At 34.0% G+C, this 22,714-nt stretch overlaps 1 protein-coding gene and 1 pseudogene across 3 annotated transcripts in view; one reads left to right on the top strand and one right to left on the bottom strand.

Annotated features, from left to right (window-relative positions):
* DTNBP1 (dystrobrevin binding protein 1) overlaps positions 1-22,714 on the bottom strand; it is a 125,981-nt gene that overhangs the window by 92,282 nt on the left and 10,985 nt on the right. For 2 of the 3 annotated variants that reach the window (XM_025044944.1, XM_006909251.3), the window contains exons 4-6: positions 19,394-19,454; positions 9,534-9,666; positions 738-870 (exon numbers count right to left, since the gene is read on the bottom strand). In XM_025044944.1, the coding sequence (XP_024900712.1) occupies positions 738-870; positions 9,534-9,666; positions 19,394-19,454 (327 nt within the window). The remainder of the gene's footprint in view (positions 1-737; positions 871-9,533; positions 9,667-19,393; positions 19,455-22,714) is intronic. The other variant, XM_025044945.1, reaches the window with a different exon arrangement.
* On the top strand, positions 13,047-19,384 carry LOC112477657 (annotated as a pseudogene).

The raw sequence follows: 22,714 nt of genomic DNA, 5'->3' as shown, positions 1-22,714 counted from the left end.
ACTTTCACCAGCTACTGGGGACCTTCCCATGGGCTTCAGAGGACCCATCCTGTACCTTCCAAGTTTGCCCAAGATGTCATTACACAAGTTGTGATGCCACAGTTAGTTTAGCAGGCTGTTCCCCTTAGACGTCTCTTCTCTTTCCAGTTCAGGTCAGCCTGGTGATAATAATCTCTATTATAACTTATATTCACAGAGCACTTATTGCATTTGATAATGATTATCTCATTTAATCCTCACAATAACTCTATGAAGTGGGTACATTATCCTCACTATAAGCAAGAAATACTAAAACTAAGATTAAATAATTTGCCTAAGGTCTCACAGACAGTATGTGACACGGTTGAGATTCGAGCCCATAAAGCCCTTTTCCACAGCCTGGGCCCGTTACTTTTCTTTCTACTCTGCTAATAAAGGAGAAAAGAAAGGAAAAAGGCCGCTCGGGCACTTGCCAGTTGTCAAAAATGAAGTCAGGGCTCTTACTTTCTTGAAAAGCTTTGCCTGTTGCTCTGCTCACCACTTTGTATTCCATCCTCAGCTTTTCGGAACTCATCTCCATAAAGTGGCAACAGATAGTGATACCAAAAATATATATGGTTTTGGAAAGCTTATTAATAAGCTTTACATGTTGAAACATTTGTCTTTTATCAGTCCAAACTTAAAAAGAATAGCATGTAAAGTACTGTGGAAAACTTTGAGATTGAAAAAGAATATTGTGACCAATTTTTCAAACTCACCTTTTATTCTTCTTGTAATTTTCCAGTTGTTGAGACTGTGCATGTTTGTATCTTTCTAATTCACACTGTGCACATAAATCCTCCAGATTCAGCAAGTGGTTTTCTACCTCCTCAAAACTAGCTTCTAAATGAGCTGAAAGTACATAAAGTCAAAAGAACAAATGTCAAATCAGAATCCTTAATCATGGAGAAAAGAAAAAGTGTCCAAAAGTTAAAAAAGTTTGAGCTGCTTGAGACTATTTTGCATTTAATATTCTTTACTAAACTTTATTGAAGCAAAATAAAATGCACTGACCAACATTAAAACATACCTCAAATTATCTTTTTTTAGTATATTTTTATATTTCAAATATTTGAAACTCAAGATGTGAGTTCTCACAACACTTTAAATACTCTACTAACCAGGATGACGAGGAAACATTATCTTGATTAATGTAACATGATATCCTAATGATCCCATATACTACACATAATCAATTTCAAATAATGAGAATATAGCAAAATATAATTAACGCAAATTATACTAAACATAATATTTGAGATTTCAAGTTACGTTAGCATTTATTTTGCCCCAGCATATCATGTACATAAATCTTCAAGGCACTGTAGAGATATACAAATACTCAGTAAGCATAGTCAGTGGCTGGTAGAAAGAAACTCAGTTCTGTCTACCACTGAACTAGTCTTTTACTATTCCACTTTGCCTTTAGACCACAGAGCTTTGCAGCTTTGTTGGAATATAGATATCATCCAGTCAAATCCTTATTTTAAAACAGGGGTCTCCAATCTCCGGGCCACAGATAGGTACCAGGCTGTGGCCAGTTAGAAACTGGGCTGCACAGCAGGAGGTGAGCAGCTGGCAAGTGAGTGAAGCTTCATCTGTATTTGTAGCTGCTCCCCAGTGCTAGTAGCATCACCGCCTCAGCTCCACTTTAAGTCATCAGGCATTAGATTCTCATAGGAGTTCCGGCCCCTGGTGCCAAAAAGGTTGGGGACTGCTGATTTTAAAAAATTCAAGACTAAAGCCTGCAGTAGTTAATTCCATGCCTTCCCCAAGGTCACCTAACTAGTAAAGGGCAGTCAGGAATCAAAACTGAGTCCCTCTTACACTACACTACAATGATTTCCAATTGGCAGGGTGCTAGTAAACCAAGACTTCATAACTGCAGGGTGAGAAATGATTTTCTAAGACAACAAAAAAGTTTTAGAAGTAAAGATTTTAGAACTCAAACAGCATCACGGCCATTCGGTAAGAACACTCACTACATGTGCAGACACTGAGATACAAAGATGAAAAAGACAGTCCTTGGGCTCAAAGAGCTTAAAGTAGAAGGGAGGCCTATTTCCATGACAACACAGATGTACAGAACTCAAGGAGTGGCATCTAACATAGATGAGGGAGAAGGAGGGAGAGGCTCGATCCGAGATCTGACTCCCAAGTCTGGAAAGTCACAGCCATCCCATCCAGTGAGGAAAGGGTAGCCTAGAAGGGGCTGCCTGTGCAGCTTTCCAGTCTCAGTTTCACTTAAGCAGCTGCAATACAATTACAATACATCCAATTTCTTCATTTATCCACTAGATTTTATATGACTTTCTAAATTAGCTTTCGCAGCATCTAGGTTACAAGCAAATGTCTCAAATTTTAACTTGCAATTTCAGGTTTGTTAAGATGCAAATTCTGGCCTGTTTTTAATTAATCTTTGTTTTATCCAAAGATTATTAAATCTAGCAAGAGTCATATTTTCTAATACCCTAAATTTTAATTCTACTAAATATCTATGCTTATTTAAAAAAAATCCCTCTTCAATTTGGTAGGACCTAGAGCTTAAAGACATGGATTTGGGGGGGGCACATAAAATTTTACTGAAAAGTGAAATATGAGAACAAGTAGTTTAGCACCTCTTCAAAGACATGTTAGGTACTTTGATCACATTGATGTATCACTGTAAACCACTGGTAAGTCTGAAAAATACTGAAAATTATATAGTTCATAATAGTTTTGAATCTATTTTCAGAGGCCACATAAAACAGCTAATATATGTGATTATGGCAAGCCTACCTTGAAACAATTTGCAAAACCTAAATATTAATCAATGAAAAATTATATCTGAGATTTTTTTAAATGTCATAAATGGTATACAACAAGTTTGTGTGGGGGAAAAATAAGCAAAATGATGTTATATTAGTTGCTATTTGGATTTATGTTAAGTGGAAAAATGACTGGGAGATTTAGCCCGGGAGGTAGTACTACTGGTCCTGAAGAAGCAATATTCACAGCTCATTCTGATATAACTAGTTTGACAGAGTCTTAAAAGACGATCTGTGCTAATAGGATTATTTAAAAGGCTATTTCACTTTGATTAGTGATAAAGACCAGAATAATTAAATTTAATATGGAATCCATTTAACTCTAAGCTACTTGGTGCCTTCATGTCATTCTTAGCACCATACATGTCACCCTTAGTACATAGGGGACTGTTTAAGAGTAGGGCTTTGAAGCAAAAACTTGGAAATCCAGCTCTGCCCCCTACAGATGAGATGAGATACGGCACCAGTGAAAAGAGGGCTAACAATATTCTTCTGGCAAAGCTGTCAAAAGGGTTCAATGAGGCAAAGTATGTAAAGTAGCTAACAGCACTTGGCAGTAAGTAAATAATTAATGGCTGACTATAAAAAATATAGAGAAAAAATTTTATAAAGATTAGCTAAGTTTTGTCAAAGTTATTTAAAACCAATAATTTTGTAGACCAGTAATGATTGCATTGTAAACACCATCTATGGATCTAACAGGTCAAAATATCAATAAAATTTTCATTTTTTTCTGGCAAACTTATATACTTGTAAATTATACTCAAGGCTATGTCCTTAGATTTAAGATTCCTTAAAAGTGACTGAAACTACATTTCAAATGATTTTTCTAAAAAGAAAATATGTCATGGAGTCAATTATATTTGAAAATGTATATGTTCTTTTCATCTTTTTTATTTTTATTTGTACAGACGGCAATTTCCATTTAGAGTCTAGCTCTGTTCGTTCACTACAGAGCTAATGAGGCCAGGAACTCTAATGAAGCTGATCCTTATGTAGGCCAATTAATTTCTCATGGAGAGAAATTCTGTTCTAGGTACAAACTTGTCCTAAGTCACTTCAGGTAATAAAATGCGGATCAGGTGAAAACATGTGAATAGTTTAGTATCAACCTGGAACTACTAATGAGAAAGAAACTCACCACATGTCCTACTGAATAGGCCAATGGCATTATGTTCTTGTGTTGAATGGCAAATCTAGATTTAAAATGCTTGGGAGAGTCGGTGGTCATTTTACTGCTACCACCAAATTCATATTTACGTTCTACCCTTTAAAAAGTTTCAAAGTCTCTTGAGTACTTTAAGAATCCAGTTTAACTCCTTAATTTAGCATTCAGGAACTTATCACCCCCTGGCCACAACCTACATTTCCAATCTCACTACTATTTTCCTTCAGGACTACTCACTACTCTAAGAGTCCTGCATCTTACTGTCTCTTTGCCTCTGCCTGTCCCTGAGATGTCCCTGCTTGCCTCCGTTGCCCAACCTTGAGCTTCCTCTTCAGGCTCATGATAGTGCTCTCCCTCCCTCCAGTCCTCAGAGCTCTCTTCTTCTTCTATGCTTCCACAGACACCTTTGACTGACATTATACAAATATCTGTGTACTCTCATCTCTCTCAGGAATCAGTAAGAGTTTTAAGGGTAATGTATTTTTGCATCTTTGTGTCCACTAATAGCTAACCCATTAAATTCAATTAAGAGTGATATCTGGTGATAGAATGAGTCTATCACTCTAAAACGTAAAATAATAACCAAGAAAGCAAATCTATGATTCATGTTCATCTAATTTAAATATTAAGAGGTATGTTAAGTTTTGTAAAAGAATAAACACGGGCAGAGAACTTAAAAAACATTAAAGAGCACAATGGTACTTTGCTATTTGTGCGTCAAACCAGGTCCAATTATCGGTGAGTTAAAGCAGTAGAAGTAATGGAAATGTTCCATTTTAACTCTTAAAGGGCTTGAAATTAGTAATAAAATATAGAAGAACTGTACTGACAAAAATAAACTTTCTTTCTCTTTTATATTAAAAAATTTAAAATATCTCTTTAAATAATAATTATAAGCACATATATGAGGTATATTCTGAATATTTTATATTGAATTTTAATGGCCAGAAATTTAATTTCCCTGTCACAATCTGCTCATTTCCTTTTACAAAACGAGTTGCATATATAGTAAATTTGGTAACCAAACTTAGAATGCATGTACATAAAACACTAGCAGGCCTCCACAGACACAAATACACCTTTACGAGAAGCTCAGATCTCATCATTTTGCTCACTGTAACAACAGCATATGTCTCATTTAGTAATCAGTGGAAAAGATAGGTGGAATTTTATTGTGAAAAGCCATTGGGGAATGCCTGACAGCTGTTCAGGAAAGAGCATCACAAATCTTTGTGAGAAGACTGTCCCAGAGGAATAGCAATTCTGTTTGGAATTTTTCTTTGTGCCATTTGTTTCAACTACATATTATATATAGTATAACCACTGATAGATGAAATATGGAATGGAATGCTAAAACTAATAGTTTCACACTTAACAAGTACTTTCCAAACAAAACAATTAGCCTCAAGAAATAAGGAAATCTTTGACTCAAATCCAAAGGTCACGGAGGCCAGATACTAAAAGACCACAAGATTCTTGAAATGCTTACATTATTCTTTCAAGTAATAAGAGAATATGGTAATGAGGTAGGGTAAAAAGAAACTTTAAGAAGTACATTAACTTGCAAAAACCATTATGGAACAAATGCGATCTGCTGAGTATACTAAATGGTGTTTAAAGAGAGTTAATGTACCTATGCAAGGGTCAAATCTCAGAAAGTAACCTGGAAAATAAAATAATCTAGTTGATGAAACACTGATAACTGTGACAGTCTCCCTGCTAGATGCTTTCTCAAATTCTGTATAAGAGAAAGCAAAACAATAATATATCAGATTAGGACAGATCAAAAGAAAGCTACAGACTCAGTATATGGCTGTCATTCCCTTACAGCACTTTGTTATCTATGAATTAATAGAATCTTCTGTTCTAGATGAAGATAACAGTTTTTAAAGTAGGTCATATAAACTAAACAAAGCAACAGAGAAAATTCAGACAAGCCCTTGACATTTTAAATTTCAATAAGGGAATAGGATTTGACTACCCTCTAGTGGAAGTTCAAGAGAATTAAATAAATACTTAAACATTTTAGTAGTTTTGATTAAACACACACTGTGGTTATTTTATAGAATGAGAAAGTGTATAGAATCTGGATGGGCACATTCCATTTATCTTTACACCCTGTCTTTCAACATACAGAGTACACTGTTCATCTCATCACATTTCATGCTGTGGTTTTACATTCTAAACTATTTTGCAGGACAAGCCAAATTGCATAATATCCATCCAAACCCTTCTGTCAAAGAACAATAGATTTATAAATTTGTAAAGGCTAAAGAGACTCCCACTAGAATGTCACCATCCTGATGGCAGGTGCCTGCTCTTATTCAATGTTGTATTCTCAGAGCCTACAAAGAGGGCATGCCATCCTGTAGACACCTAATATGCACTCAGCACTTTGCTGAGTGCTTTACATATGTCATCTTAAATATTCCAAATACCCCACGAGGCAAGTACTCTCATCCCCATTCTGGAGATAAAGAAACTGAAGCAGTTAAGAAACCTGCATGGAGTTTCACAGTGAGAAAGTTGTGGAACTGGATCCAAACGCAGATCTGCAAGTTAGTTCTATGCCCTTATTTTCCAGTTCCCAGGATACCTTTACGATTTTTTTTTTTAAATGACAAGCCTTATCAGTGTCTACTATACAGGCTTTTGTAAGGTGAATGGATCACATCCCATCAAAAAACAACAACAACAAAAACCCAACATGAATGGGTTATTCATTCTTACTTAACAATTCCTGAGGGATCAAGTAATCAGACATCATATTTAAGCCATAAGACAATGCAGCTAATAGAATCATCAAATTGCTCACATCATATAAAGCCTTTACTCTCTAATGAGGGCAGACCCTCTAGAGAACACAGCAAGACTAAAAGAGTTAAGTAGCCTGGCAAATGGAGGGCCTGACTGGATGTGGTATTAGATCCAACAGTAAAAAGTTCAAAGAATTTAAGGGACTCCTACAACTAAATATAGGTCAGTTACTACTTTCTTCCAAGTTATTTTCATTTTGTATTTTTTTTTCAAATTCATAATATTTTGTATTATTGCTTGACTATTTAAACCTTGTAATATTATATCAAAGTATTTAGGTGATGATAAGAGATATTTTGAGGCTACCAAAAAATAAAAGCAGCTAGCATATGAGTGAACATTTAAAACACTAAATGCTTCTAATATGTAAAAATGATGCATAACCATAAATTCATTAAGATGAATTCATAAAATACATTAATGATTTTTTAATATATGTTTATATAACCTATGTCACCAAATTTGGCTTCAAAATATTTCCCTACTGTAAAAAATATCAGCACTGATTCCAAGAAGCTTAAGTTGCTTATCTAAAAGTCTCATTATTTCAAAACACCTCTCTATGAGCTTATTCTAGGCCAACAAATACAAGGCTTCTGGAATTCCTGTTGTGACTTGCTATCTTCTATTGTCAGTCATTAAAATAAATATCAGGCAAAGAACAGCAATAGATTAAAATGCAAAGGTAGCATGTATTTCAAATGCTAATGATAACTTGGATTGGCAATAAATATAAAAACCAACCACGTAGATTTTAAAGGTATCTTCTAAGCAAACTGAATTAACTCTCCAAAAAGAACTCTATATAGGTTAGATATAGACTACTGGAAGTGATTATCTATCTGTCCAGAATATTAGTTCACAGAATCCTTTAGCTTTGTTTTGCCATTGGTGGTCAATGTTTCAGATTAGCAAAGATAGAGAATTCAAGTGAGAATTTGAAAAGTTCACCCCATTCATTTAAGAAGCCATGATGCAGTTTCTAAAGAGGAAGTTCATATATCACTAAATATCAAACTTTTTTCAGGATATTTAAATCTTAATTGAGAACGAAAATATAGTATATTCTATTTTAAGAAAGACTTATATAAACTGCATTTCCTAAGCAGAATTAACTATGAAAATAATTAGAATTGGGGCAAAATGCATTTAATCAGCAGAATGGTATCAAACAAAGAATTTATAAGAATTTACTCTCAGCTGGGAAAAAAAGGAGGGAGGTTATCATGGAAGAATATTTCTGCAAAGGAATATATAACTAATGAAAAGCAAGCAACTCAAAGAGATGCAGGAAGATAAGCTAAAAGAAAGTGGCTGAGAAGAAAATTCTAAGTATCTTGGAAGCTATTTCTATCAGTTAGTTATCAAAGGCTTGAGATGGATCATGCCTCAAGAAAGAAAAAATGCAGAGGGCAACCACAGCTATTTCACATTTCTCCTAAGACTCAAGGTATCTTTTCAATGCCCTACCTTCAGAAATAACAAATCACTGACACTAGAAAACATTTCTAATAGCCAGGGCTTCAAGAATACAGTTCCTGAGCCCTACTGACAGCTATCATCCAAACTGCCTTAACCTCACCTGATCACTGTGGTTGAGATCCTGGATCCACATCTTACTTTGTGACCCTGAGCAAGTCACAGTCTCTCTAAGCCTTACTTTCCTTATCTGTAAAGTGGGATAATAAAAACTTCTTCTGTAGGCTTCTCATGAGGACTAAAGATAATATCTGCAAAGCATCTAACAATCTCTGTAGTATAATAATAGTAGATGCTATACTACTATTGGTAGGTGCTATAAATATTAGCTATTGTGGTCAGTAACAGCATTCCAAATACCATTCAGGTAACTTTATTCACACACAAAAAAACGGTTTTATGATTTGCTAATTACTTGTTTTATAAATCAGTGTTGCCCTGCTTTAAAAAAAAAGGTAATACTGAAAAACAGAAAGATGATAGAGTGTTCTTACCTTCTTACCCATAAGACTAGCTCAGGTTACAGTAGCTCAAGAAGTTTATCTCCTACACAGATAGCTCCTACCTCTCACTTCACTAAGACTTGAAGCTTAGTTGAAAAACAGTAAGCCACAAATATTATCATAAGATATGGCACTGTCAAATATTAAGAGTTAATTTTCTGAATATAAACCCCCCAAATAAAAAATATCAGCATAATTCACTGCAATAAAAAAATGAAAACAAACCAAAAAAAGGTCCATAAGGTATAAATTCAGCCAAACAGGTACTCTCATTTAACTGGATTTGTTTGATCTTTCATCAGTTTAAAGAGGAAAAAAAAACATACTGCAATACATGAAGCTCTAAGCAGACCTAAGTTTTAAAGCAACAACTTCCAAAGTATATGCTACAGTCAGAACATAGCTGACGTAATCCCTTTTATTTTCTACATTTATACTTTTGCACAGTGATCTAATGTCACAAAGACAACCCCGAGTAACTTTAAGAATCAACAAAATTATAATTATCTTTCCTAAGCTGAACTGAGGCAGAAAATGTTAGTGGTATATTTTAGAAATCATTTCTACTTTAAATTCTCTCTGATTCTTGATTAATGAAAATACAAAATTAACTAGAACTTACAACTTTCCAAAAGCCTGTTAACCAAGAATATAGTTTTAGTAGCTCTGAAATTATACAAAGTCCTGCCCAAATTATTTTCATTCCTAGAAGAAATGTACAGATATAAACGTAAAACTTACTCAAATTTGTTGTCATGGATTCTACATCTGCTATTAAACCTGGAAGCTGCTGAAGCTGCTCCTGTAACTCTATTAGGCTCGTCTTCTTTTTTTCCCAGTGTGCTGAAAGCATAACAACCTCGCTATCCACCAGCTGCAACACAGAAGAGGAAGAGGAAGGTAAAACCAGACTTTTAGGCACAAAGAAATCATAGTCGGCATAATCAGAGTTGATTGATGTTATCTTGAAAAACTCCTGAGTATAGATGACAGGACACTAAAGAAGACTGAAATTGTTTCCTTTCTTAGAAAAGAACCAACTTAATATTCAGTGCAGAAAACCTCAAATTACTGCTTGTCTCAGTGCATCTCAACCCAGAGAAGAGAAAGTTCAGAAATGACCGTAGAAATCATTTCTAAGTATACCCTATTTTTAAGTAAACCCCATATTTGAAAATCCAAATCTAGAAAAATAAAACAAAAAACTACCACTAACAATTGAAAAGAAAACAAAAACAACCCAAAACATAATTACTGAGTAATTACTTGCTTTACAAAATAAATTCTTTTAGCAGAAGTTTCCTAACAGATCTAGAATACACTATGATTCAGTTTACATTGAACAGGAACACTTGTTGCATAAGGGAAAAGGTACTTGTATATGAAGGAATTATTGAGGCAACTGATCAATTCCAGAAAAAGGAGAATAGGATTTATGCTGACAAAAAAGGAATACACATGTAAAGGATTCCTAATCACGCCATGATGAGATACCAGACTAGCCTAAAATAATTCTAACTTCTTTTCTAGAAGACGGTAAAGAAAATGACAGACATCAGTTTCTCCCAGACAATTCTGTTTTGGTCTTAACATGGTGGGAGGCAAAGGAGCCTAGAATGAGATTCAGAAGGAGCAAGGAGACGTCATCTTTTGAAAATATCACTGATAAGCAAGAATTGTGAAAGATACTCACACATTAGTAGAATAAATGTAAAGATGGCAAAATTCATTATGCAACAGAAAAAAATTCATTTAAATTTTATATGTAAATCAGAGTTCACAGTAAATTTAGATTTAAAAAAGGCAATTTACACATCCCAAGATTAAGTCTTCACGAGTTGAAACATGAACAAAACTGATTCTTACTGAATATCACTAAAGAAAGAACTTCAGAAATAAAAATATTAAAATAAGATGTAAAAATTATTTATATGTGGTGTTAGACTGTTTGTTTCTCCATTTTAATATTCTAGGGAATTCACAACATTGAAACAAAAGAACTAAGCTACAATAAAGGGGTTAGAAAGTTGCCTAGTTTCTTCACTCTGTCTCCATCTCCCACACCTCTTTGTTTTTCAGCCCAAATTGGAAGGATAACTACATCATCTCTCACCTACAAGCCTCATCTGAGCTGAGGTGACACCAAGCTCTACTCAAGTTGCGTTTCATTAATTTTATATACCTATTCTACAGACCATCCACTATCTGCCAGGCACTAGAGGTACAATGGTGAAAAAAACATTGGAAAAAAAAAATCCTGCCCTCTTGGTGCTTATCACCTGGTAGCAGGTCTCACAAATTCTCTTAGCTTCGGTGTTTAAACTCTACAAAAGAAAAAATAATTCCTATATAACAGGACTGATTTGAGGATAAATAATATATTTTCCTGGTATGTGGTATAGCTTTTAAAAAGTTTGATAAATCTTACTCTGGTTAATTAGGTTAATAACTTGAAAAACTGAGTACAATTTTTAGATATTAGCCATTTCTTACTGAAAATTAAAGAGCAAAATATTTAAATATTAAAACTATAACCTAGTTCAAGCCTTCCACAAAATTAAAAATTATATTCTGAATAAAGAATATAAGACGTATATACAAAGAATATATCAGAATACACTAAAATATAATTTTCATTTAAAAGAGTGGAAGGTTAATAATTTTCAGAAATTATTATTGGTAGTTATGTAATCATAACTAAAACACTTTGAGCATTTTCTAGGTGCCAGGCCCTGTGCTAAGCAATTTACATATATTTTCTCATTTAAACCACATAGCAACCTTGTAAACTAAGCATTATTACACCCTTCATTTTACAAATGAAGAAACAAAGGCATAGCATACTAAAGCCAAATCACTTTCCGAAGGGCCACAATGGAACTAGATTAAATCCCAGGGAGTCTGACATTTAAGCCCATACCCTTAAATCAATATTCTAGAGATCGTGCTATAGGGGTATATAAAAGGAAAAAGTAAAGTGAAAAGCTAGCAAAAGAAATGGTTCTAAAAATCTGTATGTACTTAAACTTTACTGAGTGATAAGAAATGAGCTATCTCCAAAAGGCCAATGTGTCCACCTCCAAGTAAACAATTCTGAATAACTCCAGATTTAACACCAGGGAATCGAGTTTAAGGAGCAAGACAAATCCATAGTACTTCATTCCAAAATTCCTCCTGGTGGATACTGAAATTAGGAGAATGGAGAAAAGTAAGGAACGGCAATGATTTATAAAATGACCAATAACAGTACCTACTGTACAATTCAGAGTTTGGGGGCACATTATCTCATGTGATTTCCATATTACTTTGTTTGGTGAGTAGGGCAACTGGTGTATACCATTTTAAAGAGGAGAAAACTAAAATAGAGAGACTATGTGCCCACAGTCAAAATGTATTAGTGCAGAAACTAGAATTTCCAACACCCAGTTCAGGTCACCTTTTACCACAGGCAGAGGAGATCCAAACTGGAACACAGTGAAGCATGTTTACTTTAACTAGCTTACATTGTTAAATAAAACAGGAATCTTGAGAGTTGAATTTAAAGGCAAGCAAATATTTCACAATAAAAATTACAAGCAAATAATACATGGGAAGTCTAACTTTAAAAAGCTGCCCTCAGTGTCTAATCCCTAAGTCATTATTAATTATTTATTCATTTATATATTGCTATGGGAGAAAAAACAAAGAACTTCTAAAAACTTTGTAGAAAAAACTTAGACGACAAAGTTACCATTGACCATAGCTGCTTGTTTTCTAAGCTACTGCTCTGAATTTTACTACTACATAGTAAGAAGTAGCTTTAAAGTAGATGAGTATAAAATAATTTGTCAGACATGATTGAATTGTCCTAAAGTACATTTGTCCCGGCAGACTGAAACTGTGTGAAGGCCACCAAAGGCACATTAGCATGGTCTGACAAAATATACACACGACGGGTTTAACATACATATCTTAAAGATACAAACTTTAAATATTTACATATGTCTCAACAACACATCAGAGGGCTTTAAAATAAATTTTCTTTTTTAAGTTTGAGAACTGTATTTCTGAAGACACTTGTGATCAGCTGTGGTCTTAAAACGAGTACTCAACTATGAAAAAATTTAAGATCCGAAGATAGCATAAAGTCAACAACAGATCTTATATATTTTATCATGAAATAGTTCTTATAATCAGAAGAATAATTTTTGTTAAAGATCCTCTGCAGCGGTCTCCAACCTTTTTGGCACCAGGGACTAGCGCTCCTATGAGACTCTAAAGCCTGGTGATCTGAGGTGGAGCTGAGGCAGTGATGCTAGTGCTGGGGAGCGGCTGCAAATACAGAAGAAGCTTCGCTTGCTCACCCACCCACTGCTCGCTTCCTGCCATGCAGCCTGGTTCCTAACAGGCCACGGACCGGTACCAGGGGTCGGGTAGCCCTGCTCTATAGCATACAGTCTTCATTCAACGTTGTTTGTATGATACATCCATGTTGATAAATGTAGAAGTAGTAGTTCATGAATTTTCACTGCTGTATGATATTTGATTTTATGAGTAATATTATCATTTATTCTGTAGACGGACTTTGGGACTATCTAAATTTCAACAGAACCTGCTACAACATTCTGCTACAAATCTCCTGGCGCACATGTACAAGTTTCATATGTGAGTTACAGATGTGTCCAAAGTCTTGATCTCATCTTTCAGAGTGGCTCAAAGGACTTAGGGTAACTAGATTCTCCCCGGCCTAGCCACCTCAGAGGTAGCTTCAAGTAGCCTCATCTATTTATTACATAGTAAACAGATGATACCATGCCAATATTATAGAGGAAATGTGTGTCATACCAATATCAGGGGAAGCTTGGGACGTGATGCTCTGGAAATATCCCTAGGAAGTGGAACTGTTTGAAAGGTACGTGCAAGTTCAAGTTCCACTTAATGCCAACTCATTTTTTCTAATGTGACTGTGCCAATGGATTTATACTCCCTCCAAGCTGTTCCTACAAAGGGAAAAATGAAATAGTGTTCTGCAAGTGACTGCACAGAAAACTCAAGGTTTAAATTTTCAATAATCTAAGGAGCACAGATTTGTGGTTTTAATTTGTACTTCCTTGATTACTGACCACTCCTATATTTTTTCTTCTACAAAATGCCTGGTTATATCTTTTGCTTGCTTTTCTATTGGGTTACTGTCCTATTTTTATGGATTTGTAGCAGTTGTTCATATTTTCTGAACACCTGTCCTTTGTTTTGTAAATTGCTTAACATTTTCATGGTGTTGTTCGATGAAGAGAAGCTTTGATAAAAATTATATTTTTATTTATGGTTGATTTTATGCCTTGTTAAAGAAATCTTTCTTTACTCTGAGGTCTTCTACTATTTTTTAAAATATGTATCGTTTTCCCTCTTATATTTAAGTATGATAGAACCAAAATTTGAACCAAATCCTCCAACTACTTTTACTCATCATTATACTGGACATATAAAAAGACATGAAGAAGTGAAAGTTGTACGGATTAGAAGGGACGAAACAAAACCTAATATCTACACGAAAGAACTCCCAACCCCGTATACAAATTATCAGAGTAAGTGGATTTAGCAAGGCGGTTGAATACAGGATCAATACACTGCAAGTCAAATACTGCAGGTTTTGGTAGATATCAGGACAAAGACCTTATCTTCAATTAAAAACTTGCTAAAATGTTTTATTCTGAATATATTCTTAATTTTACCAAATCTATGTTCTGTATTTGATGATCCAGTATTTTTCTCCCTGAATATGTTAACGTGATCAATTGCATTTAAAAGATTTTCTAATGTCAAACCAGCCTTTTAATCCTGAAATAAGCCTGTTATATTGGTTTTTTTTATACATTGCTTGTTTATACATTGCGAACACAACTATACACCGCAGAATGTCTCCGAGGCAGAATGCCTTTTATCATCCAACATTCACAGAACACACACCAATCAATACAAAGTTTTGGCTAATATTTACATAGGAAAACTACATTTAAACCCAAGACGCATTTTAAAACAATGTGAGATTACATTTCAAATACAATTGTTAGGACATGAGAATCATAAGACAATAAGAGAAATACATCCATAAAGGAGTTTCATGCTTTGTGTGTTGCTAGTGTTGAGAGGCCACACTACTGCACTGTTAACTTTGTTAACAACTATATCAAAATTTTGGTAATGAGAAAACTATGTTTTAAGCACTTTATATCCTAACAGATTGCTACCCATGTATATAGGTGTTTCTCTAGCTTTAAATATATCTAAGGATGTTGGCTGAAGGTTTGGGGTTGACATGTAACATTTTGTAACTTTTCCAATTTAGAACATTAATAGCTTCCTGGTTAGTGTTTGTACACTACATCTGATTTTTAGAAACCGATTATTGAAATTAAGTGAGAGATGATGCTATTTCTATTTTTCACTGGTTACCCTTGAAATTCTACCCTCCATATTTAACTTTAAATCTGAGGCTAATCGATATTGATCCACTCTCCCTAAGTAATGCAAGGACTTTAGAATGCTTTAACTCTAATAATCTGCCTTCCAGGTAACTTGGAATTGTTAATGGGTATTTCTGGTTTATCATTTTCAATCCCACAAATTAGATAACTGATAATACCCAGTCACTGTTTAATCTTTATTTTACCATTTTCTTTGTTCACTATTTCTTTTTATATCTCAGACCTACCTTCCAAAATCATTTTCCTTTATTCTGAAAGGATACACATTCTTTAGAAGTTCCTTTATTATGTGATTGTTGATAGAAAACTACTTTTTTCTGAAAATGTCTTACTTTGCCCTCATTATTGACAATAGTTTGAGATATCTTCTGTGAAACTATAAGTGATCTGTCTTTTCTCTTTAGTTGCTTTGAGCTCTTCTCCTTGACTTCGATGTTCTGTAGTTTCAATATGAGGTATCCAGGTATAATTATTTCTTTTGCTTGCTTATACTTTTTGGATCTAAAAATTTACATCTCATTTCTGAAAAGTTCTTAGCCATTTGTCTTTTCCTATACTGTCTTTCCCTCATTATCTCTTCCTAGAAAGTTTTTTAGATATATTAAGCTGATCCATATGGAACTATAATTTTACAGATCAAAATTGGTCCAATACTGATAATCTCACTTGGTTCAAACTAAAAACCTTCTATTTTTTTTTTTTTTTTCTATTAACTCCTCTTTCGTACTTTCCATTTTTTCTCAGAGATCCTTTCTGGGTAACTGACTTTATCTTCTACTTCACTATATTTTTCCTTCAGATGCATATAATTGCTGTTAAGCACATTCTTTGGGTTTTTAATTTTAATGACTTTTTAAAGTCATGTATAATAGGGTCTTGTTCCTTACTCATTTTTAATCCATTTTTTATCTCTTTAAAAAACTTTGTATATACCTACTTAATAGTCTATGTCCAATACTGTGATATCTAAAGTCCAAAGTCTATCTAAATCTTATTTTTGGTTTTGATGACTCTCAAACTTTTGGTAATAAATTTCTGTGTTTGTAATTTTTTTTGAAGGGAGTAGTGAGAAATTAATGTGTAGGAATCTTGAGGAGCCTAGGTTTACAAAGTTATCCATGTAGAATTTATATCTGTTGGGTGTCAAAAAAAAAAAAGGCATCTGTGGCCCTTTCATTTCTTAATGTACTGGTTCCTTGATCATGCAGGAAGTATAAATTAGAGCCCCACACTCACATCGGGCCAAGACCATGGTAGCAAACACAAAAAGAAGACTATGTTATTCCAAATTGTCATGAAGACAGACAGGTTTCTTTGTTGCTTTCTTTACCAACAGGTAGCTTTTCTTTTCTTTTTTCCTAGCATTACCTTTCACTGAGAGATATAGCCACTTCAAAGATCCAAGAGCTTTGGACATGGGGTTGATGAACTCAGCAGTGGGTATGCCAAGATCAGTGACCGGTGGTAGCAGGTGCCAGGAGCACTCAGAGTCCAAGGTGGTGCATTATGTGGCCAGGGCCATGGTGGTCAACGTCAGGGAGTGGTGCCTCATGGAAAGCAACCCTGGGGTCTTCATTGGGCTCATTAAAGAAATTGGTTGCTGGGAGCTCAAGTAAAAGAAATATGGAGTTTAGAGCCTGAGAACTTTGAAAAACTAAAGCCAGTTAATGGGTTAATTTTTTTTTTTTTCCCAAGTGGCAGCCAGAAGAATCAGCAGGGTTTGTGGTTCAGAACTCCAGACGTGATCAGTATTTTTTGCCAAACAGGTAATTAATGTTTGTACTACTAAAGCCATATCAAGTGCATTACCAAACTGTACCCATCAAGAATTTTCACAAAGTTTTGATGCAGCTATGAAAAGTTTGGCACTGAACAATTCGCAGGTGATTCAACAAATACACAACAGTTTCACCAAATAGCAAATGTTTGAATTTGATGCAAAGACACCGGCAAAAGAAAAAGATGCTTTTCATTTCGTCAGTTATGTTTCTGTTAATTGAAGACTATATGAAGTAGATGGACTAAGAGAAGGACTGATTTAGGTGCATGCAATCTAGACAACTGGCTGGATCATCGCAGTAAGGCCAGTCACAGAAAAAAGAATACAAAAGTAAAGTGAAGGTGAAATTGCACTTAATGGCCATGGTGTCCAAAAGAAAAATGATATATGAACATAAGATAGCAGAGTTACAAAGACAACTTGCTGAGGAACCCATGGATACAGATCAGGGTAATATGGTAAGTGGTATTCAGTCAGAGGTTGCCAAAAATCAGATGCTTCTTGAAGTATAAAAATTTTTAAAAATATGATTGAGCATATCAGAAAGAAGCATAATTACCTACCTTTCATTATGGAATTGTTAAAGACTTTAGCAGAACATCGACAGTAAATACCACTAGTAGAAAAGGCAAAAGAAAAATGGAATGCAAAGAAAGCACAGGAAACCAAATAAAGAAGATGCTTTGGGATATGTATACACTTCTGCTTCTGCATTTATTTTCATGGAAACCATTAAGTATAAAGAACTATGAGCAACACTCTAATTGACTCAGAGTGTATCTGGCAATAGTATCAGTCTACCTTGTCTTTAATGCATGGATTCATAAACTTTTTCCCTATCTTTTTCATGTGCATGTAGTGCATATTAAATAAAAGTGATGTTAAGAGTGCTTGCCCAAATTATATTATTTGACAATGGACCGGAGAACTTCTGTTGGTTCTCTGGCTATATAACCACTATAATGAACCTAGAAAATACACAAATTATATTCTCTACCTCTAACTGTTGTAATTAATCTTCTGATTTTTTAGCTTAGTTAAGTGCTTAAAATTTATAATAGTCTGATCTTGATTAAACTGGATCTCTTTTTTTCTCATTAGTGATGGACAAAAATCAGTTTCTGTCTTTAATATTTAAATTATTTTAAATTTTAAAACTAAATTTTATCTCCTATATCATTTTAAAATGAATGATTTTAAGGCAATCATCTGAAAAGGACAAAAGTACAGTTCTAGTGATTTTCACTGCTATCATTAGAAAAAGTAATAAACATCTCAACTAGAAAAATAAAGATCCAAGAGCTTTATGCAGGAGTCTCAGATTCAGTTCCCCATAGACAGAATCTCCTGTCCCCACAAATTTCTACAGCTTTTGTTTTAGTATTTGACCTCAGCTTCTGTGGTTTATTTAACCACTCTTGATTTCAGTTCTCTTTTCTTTTTCCTTTCCTTTTTTTTTTTTTTTTGCTTTTTAAGGTCTCCTTTAATTTTTATGAGCTTAATACATTAAAATATTTTTTTTAAAAAAACCTATCCAGCATTTAGATGTTTTGTAGCCATAGGGCTTTTCAAAGTACCTAGTCTGTCTTACTGCCAGAAACCTACATTCTCCCTTTTTCAGTTATTTCTCAGAGAAACACTAATGTCCAAATTTCATACATATTAACTCTGTTCTATACAACTATTACAGCTTCACTAATTTAGGTAAATGGGAAAGAAAGTAAGTCTAAATTAAAGTCAGAATCACAGAAGTGTTTTTAGAAAGTTTCATTGGCAACAATAGCAGAGAGTATTCTATCTTGGCTAATAAAGCTTTAAGTACATGTATCAAATAATTTTTATTACAAGTCACTTTTATTCATTATACACGTTATTCATAGTGCTGGCAAATGATTTGTTCTTCTAAGTAAATTCAGGATTACTTCTGAAATTTTTATATTTATTTGCTAAGCAAATTAATAATTTTAGGTAGAGTGAACAAAGTTAAGCTTTTGCTCAAATAATTAGAAATTCTTAAATAGTGGGTAAAAAGAAATTATATCTTATAATTTATATATACTAGAAAGGCATCAGACTCAAAATCAAAGCATTATATCAAGATAAAGCAAGCATTTACTTGTGATTTGAGAATAAAAGTTACAAACTCTCTAAGCCTAACTAACTAAATTACTTGACTAAGATAATATGATAATGTGCCTTATTTAGGGAGTTTCATAATCAACTAAATTCAATTTTGGATATTCTGCGAAACATTTTAATACAATTACAAATTTATTTCTTAAAAACTAGCATTTAACATTGCAAAAGGATTTTGTCATGTTTTCTCGCAGCTGTAAGATTAGCCGATAATTTTGTACCTCCCCAGCACGCGCACACTCCTTGGCTCTTTTGTGAAGTGCAGCCCATGTATCTTCATACCTAAGTAAAAAAATTCAAAATGAAAACCACGTATTAACAAAAAATAATGGAGATATGTCACAAGGACACAGAAGTCAACTTGAAGGAGCTTCCAATGGCCAAATCTGGGAGAATTTAAGCAACAAAATAAATAATGGTACTAATGGGTTAGAACTCAAAGAATAAAATAAACTTCCATAAGTTCATAGTTATTTAAATAACTGAATAAATGGGGGAAAAGGAAAAAACTCTTCCTTACAGTGGAATTCCAATTAATAATTATAGAAAAACTGATAAAAATAGAAAAACACCATTTGATAAACACAATCATAATTATTTCAGGCAAGAATTCCCATGAATGCTAAAATCAGTGGGTAAAATTATAAAGAGAAACAGGATATTTACATAATCTCAAAGCATCTCCCCACAAGACATGCATTAATTATAAAGGAGAAAACAGTCTGAAGAGTGGAGAAACCCGGAAGACACTTTCTTAACCAAGTGATCAACAGTAATGAGACCTATAAACGTCACATGCCTACTGATATGATACACTGGAAGGACATAACATTACTCTTCTGGCATTTTTGCCAAAAAGGCACTAACTTGAATTTAGTCATGAGAAAACAGATAAACCCAAACTGAAAAACATTTTGCAAAATAACTGGCCAGTACGGTTTAAAAGTGTTGAGGTCATGAAAGACAGACTCAGGAACTGTGTCAGATTAAAAGAGATGAAGGAGATATGGTGACTAAATACAACACGTGATCCCACATTGGATCCTGGTCCAGAAACAAGGACATTAGTAGGATAACTGATGAAATTTGAATAAGTTCTGTAGTTTACAGGCAGACCTCGTTTTACTGCACTTCGTTTCCCTGAACTTCACAGATGTTGCAGTTTTTACAAATTGAAGGCAAGACTGCCTCCACCAGCAAAAGAATTACAACTTGCTTTTTTTGTGATACTTGCTTTATCGTGGTGGTCTGGAACTGTACCTGCAATATCTCCAAGGTATGCTTGTTTTTTATCAATGTTAACGTCCTGGTTTTGAAAATTGTATTATTGTACACGATCCTCAAAATACATGAAGCAATAATTGGCAAAACAGAAAGGAGAAATAAACTTTCTCTAATAATGGAGACTTCAATACCTCACTCTTGATAATGGATAAAATGACCAGACAGAAGAGAGAACCTAAACAATATAATAAATCAACCAGATATAACAGACATATACAGAATACTCTATCCAGCAACAGAATACATATTCTTCTCAAGTGCATATGGGACTTTCTCAAGGAAAAACCATGTGTTAGGCCACAAATTAAGCCTCAATAAATTTTAAAGGTGGTTATGAGAAATCTCTGAACCTTCCATCAGTTTTGCTGTGTACCTAAGACTGCTCTAAAAAGATAAAGTGTATATTTTTTTAAAGAGATATCATACAAAGTATCTTCTCTGTCTACAATGGAATTAGAAATCAATAACAAATAGAAAATTGGAAAATTCAAAAATCTGTGTAAATTAAACGACACATTCTTAAAAAACTAATGGGTCAAAGAAGAAATCAGAAGGGAAATCAGAAAATATTAAGAGATGAATGAAAATGAAATCACAACATACTGAAAATTATGGGGTACAGCAAAAACAGGGCTAAGAGGGAAATTTATAGCTATGTATGCTTATATCAAAAAAGAAAAGATTTCAAATCAATCCTAACTTCACAACTTAGGGAACTAGAAATAGAACAAACTGAATCTAAAGCTGGAAGAAAAAAATCTTAAAGATTACAGCAGAAATAAAGTAGAGAATTAAAAAACAACAAACAAAAATCAATGAAACCAGATTTTTTATTTTATCTGGCACGAAGGGTGCTCTCTGGCATTGAATTGATGAAAGAAATAAAACTTGTATTTGCTTTATATTGTTACAATCTGAAATTATTTCTGAAGTACAGGAACAGACTGACTCTACAGTACAGTACAGTACAGAAAGCTTTCACTAAAGTGTTAGTGGTACTCAATACAGGCATACTTTAGGGATACTGTGGATTCAGTTCCAGGCCATTGCAGTAAAGCGAGCTATAACCTTTTTTTGGTGGAGGGTCTTGCCCTCAGTTAGTATGAAATGCAACATCTATGAAGTGCAATATAACAAGATATTCCTGTACTTTTTAATGTAGCTCCTGTGGACCTGTGCCCTTATATAGGATTTTAGGTCCTCAACAAAGAATTTACAGCAATGTACTCCTAAGACCATCATACTAAATCTGGAAGGGCTGTAGCATCTTCAAAATATGTAGTGCTGGGGGGACAGGCTCCTCTGTGCTGAAACAGGTAGGTAGTTGACTGATTGAAATGTAATCTGTGCACTCAAAATTGAGGTGCTATGAATGAGAGGAAATCTATTGCCAAGCCCCACAAATACTGCTCCCGTAAGAGAATAGAAAAAAATTCTCCCAAACCATATATCCTTCCATTTCCTACAAGAAATTCAGCTCCATGATAATCTTATGGGACCACCATATGTGTGGTCTGTCATTGACTGAAACATTGTTATGCAGCACGTGACTGTATACTTACAGTGGAATATTATTCAACCGTAGAAAGAAAAAAAATCTGACATATGCTATACTTCAGCATGGATGAACTTTGAAAACATTATGCTAAGTGAAATAAGCCAGTCACAAAGACGAATACTGTATGATTCCACTTATTCATAAATAGTATCTAGAGTACTAGTCAAATTTATAGAAAAAGAAAGTAGACTGAAGGCCTGAGGCAGGGCCAAGGGTCAATGGGGAGTTGTTTAATGTGTGGTTTCAGTTTTGCAAGATGAAAAGAATTTTGGAGATTGGCTGCACGACAATGTGAATGCACTTAATACTACTGAACTGTACACTTAAAAATGGTTAAGATGATAAATTTTGTTATGTGTATTTTATCACATTTTTAACAATTAAAAAATTATGATTTAGATATCTACTATTTAAAATGGTCTTTCTTCCACCCAATATTAGTTCTAAAAGACTGTGTCTCAGTGCAGTGAATGGACACGTTAGACATCTTCCTATAACTGTAAATTTTTCATATTAAGTCCCAAAATGTACACCATCCCAGAAAATACCACACACAAAAGTCTACACCTCTAAAATAAAGTTTTCAATAGTTTTCAACTAAACTAAATTCAAAAAAAAGATAAAATGTAAATAGTAAACAGTACACCTCTGATTAATTTTTACTACACCTCTTTTCATGTTCACTTATGTTCTTCACTCA

The sequence above is a fragment of the Pteropus alecto genome, unplaced genomic scaffold, assembly GCF_000325575.1.
Source record: "Pteropus alecto unplaced genomic scaffold, ASM32557v1 scaffold121, whole genome shotgun sequence".
Lineage (NCBI taxonomy): Eukaryota > Metazoa > Chordata > Mammalia > Chiroptera > Pteropodidae > Pteropus > Pteropus alecto.
This window is presented reverse-complemented; position numbering and strand designations above follow the sequence as displayed.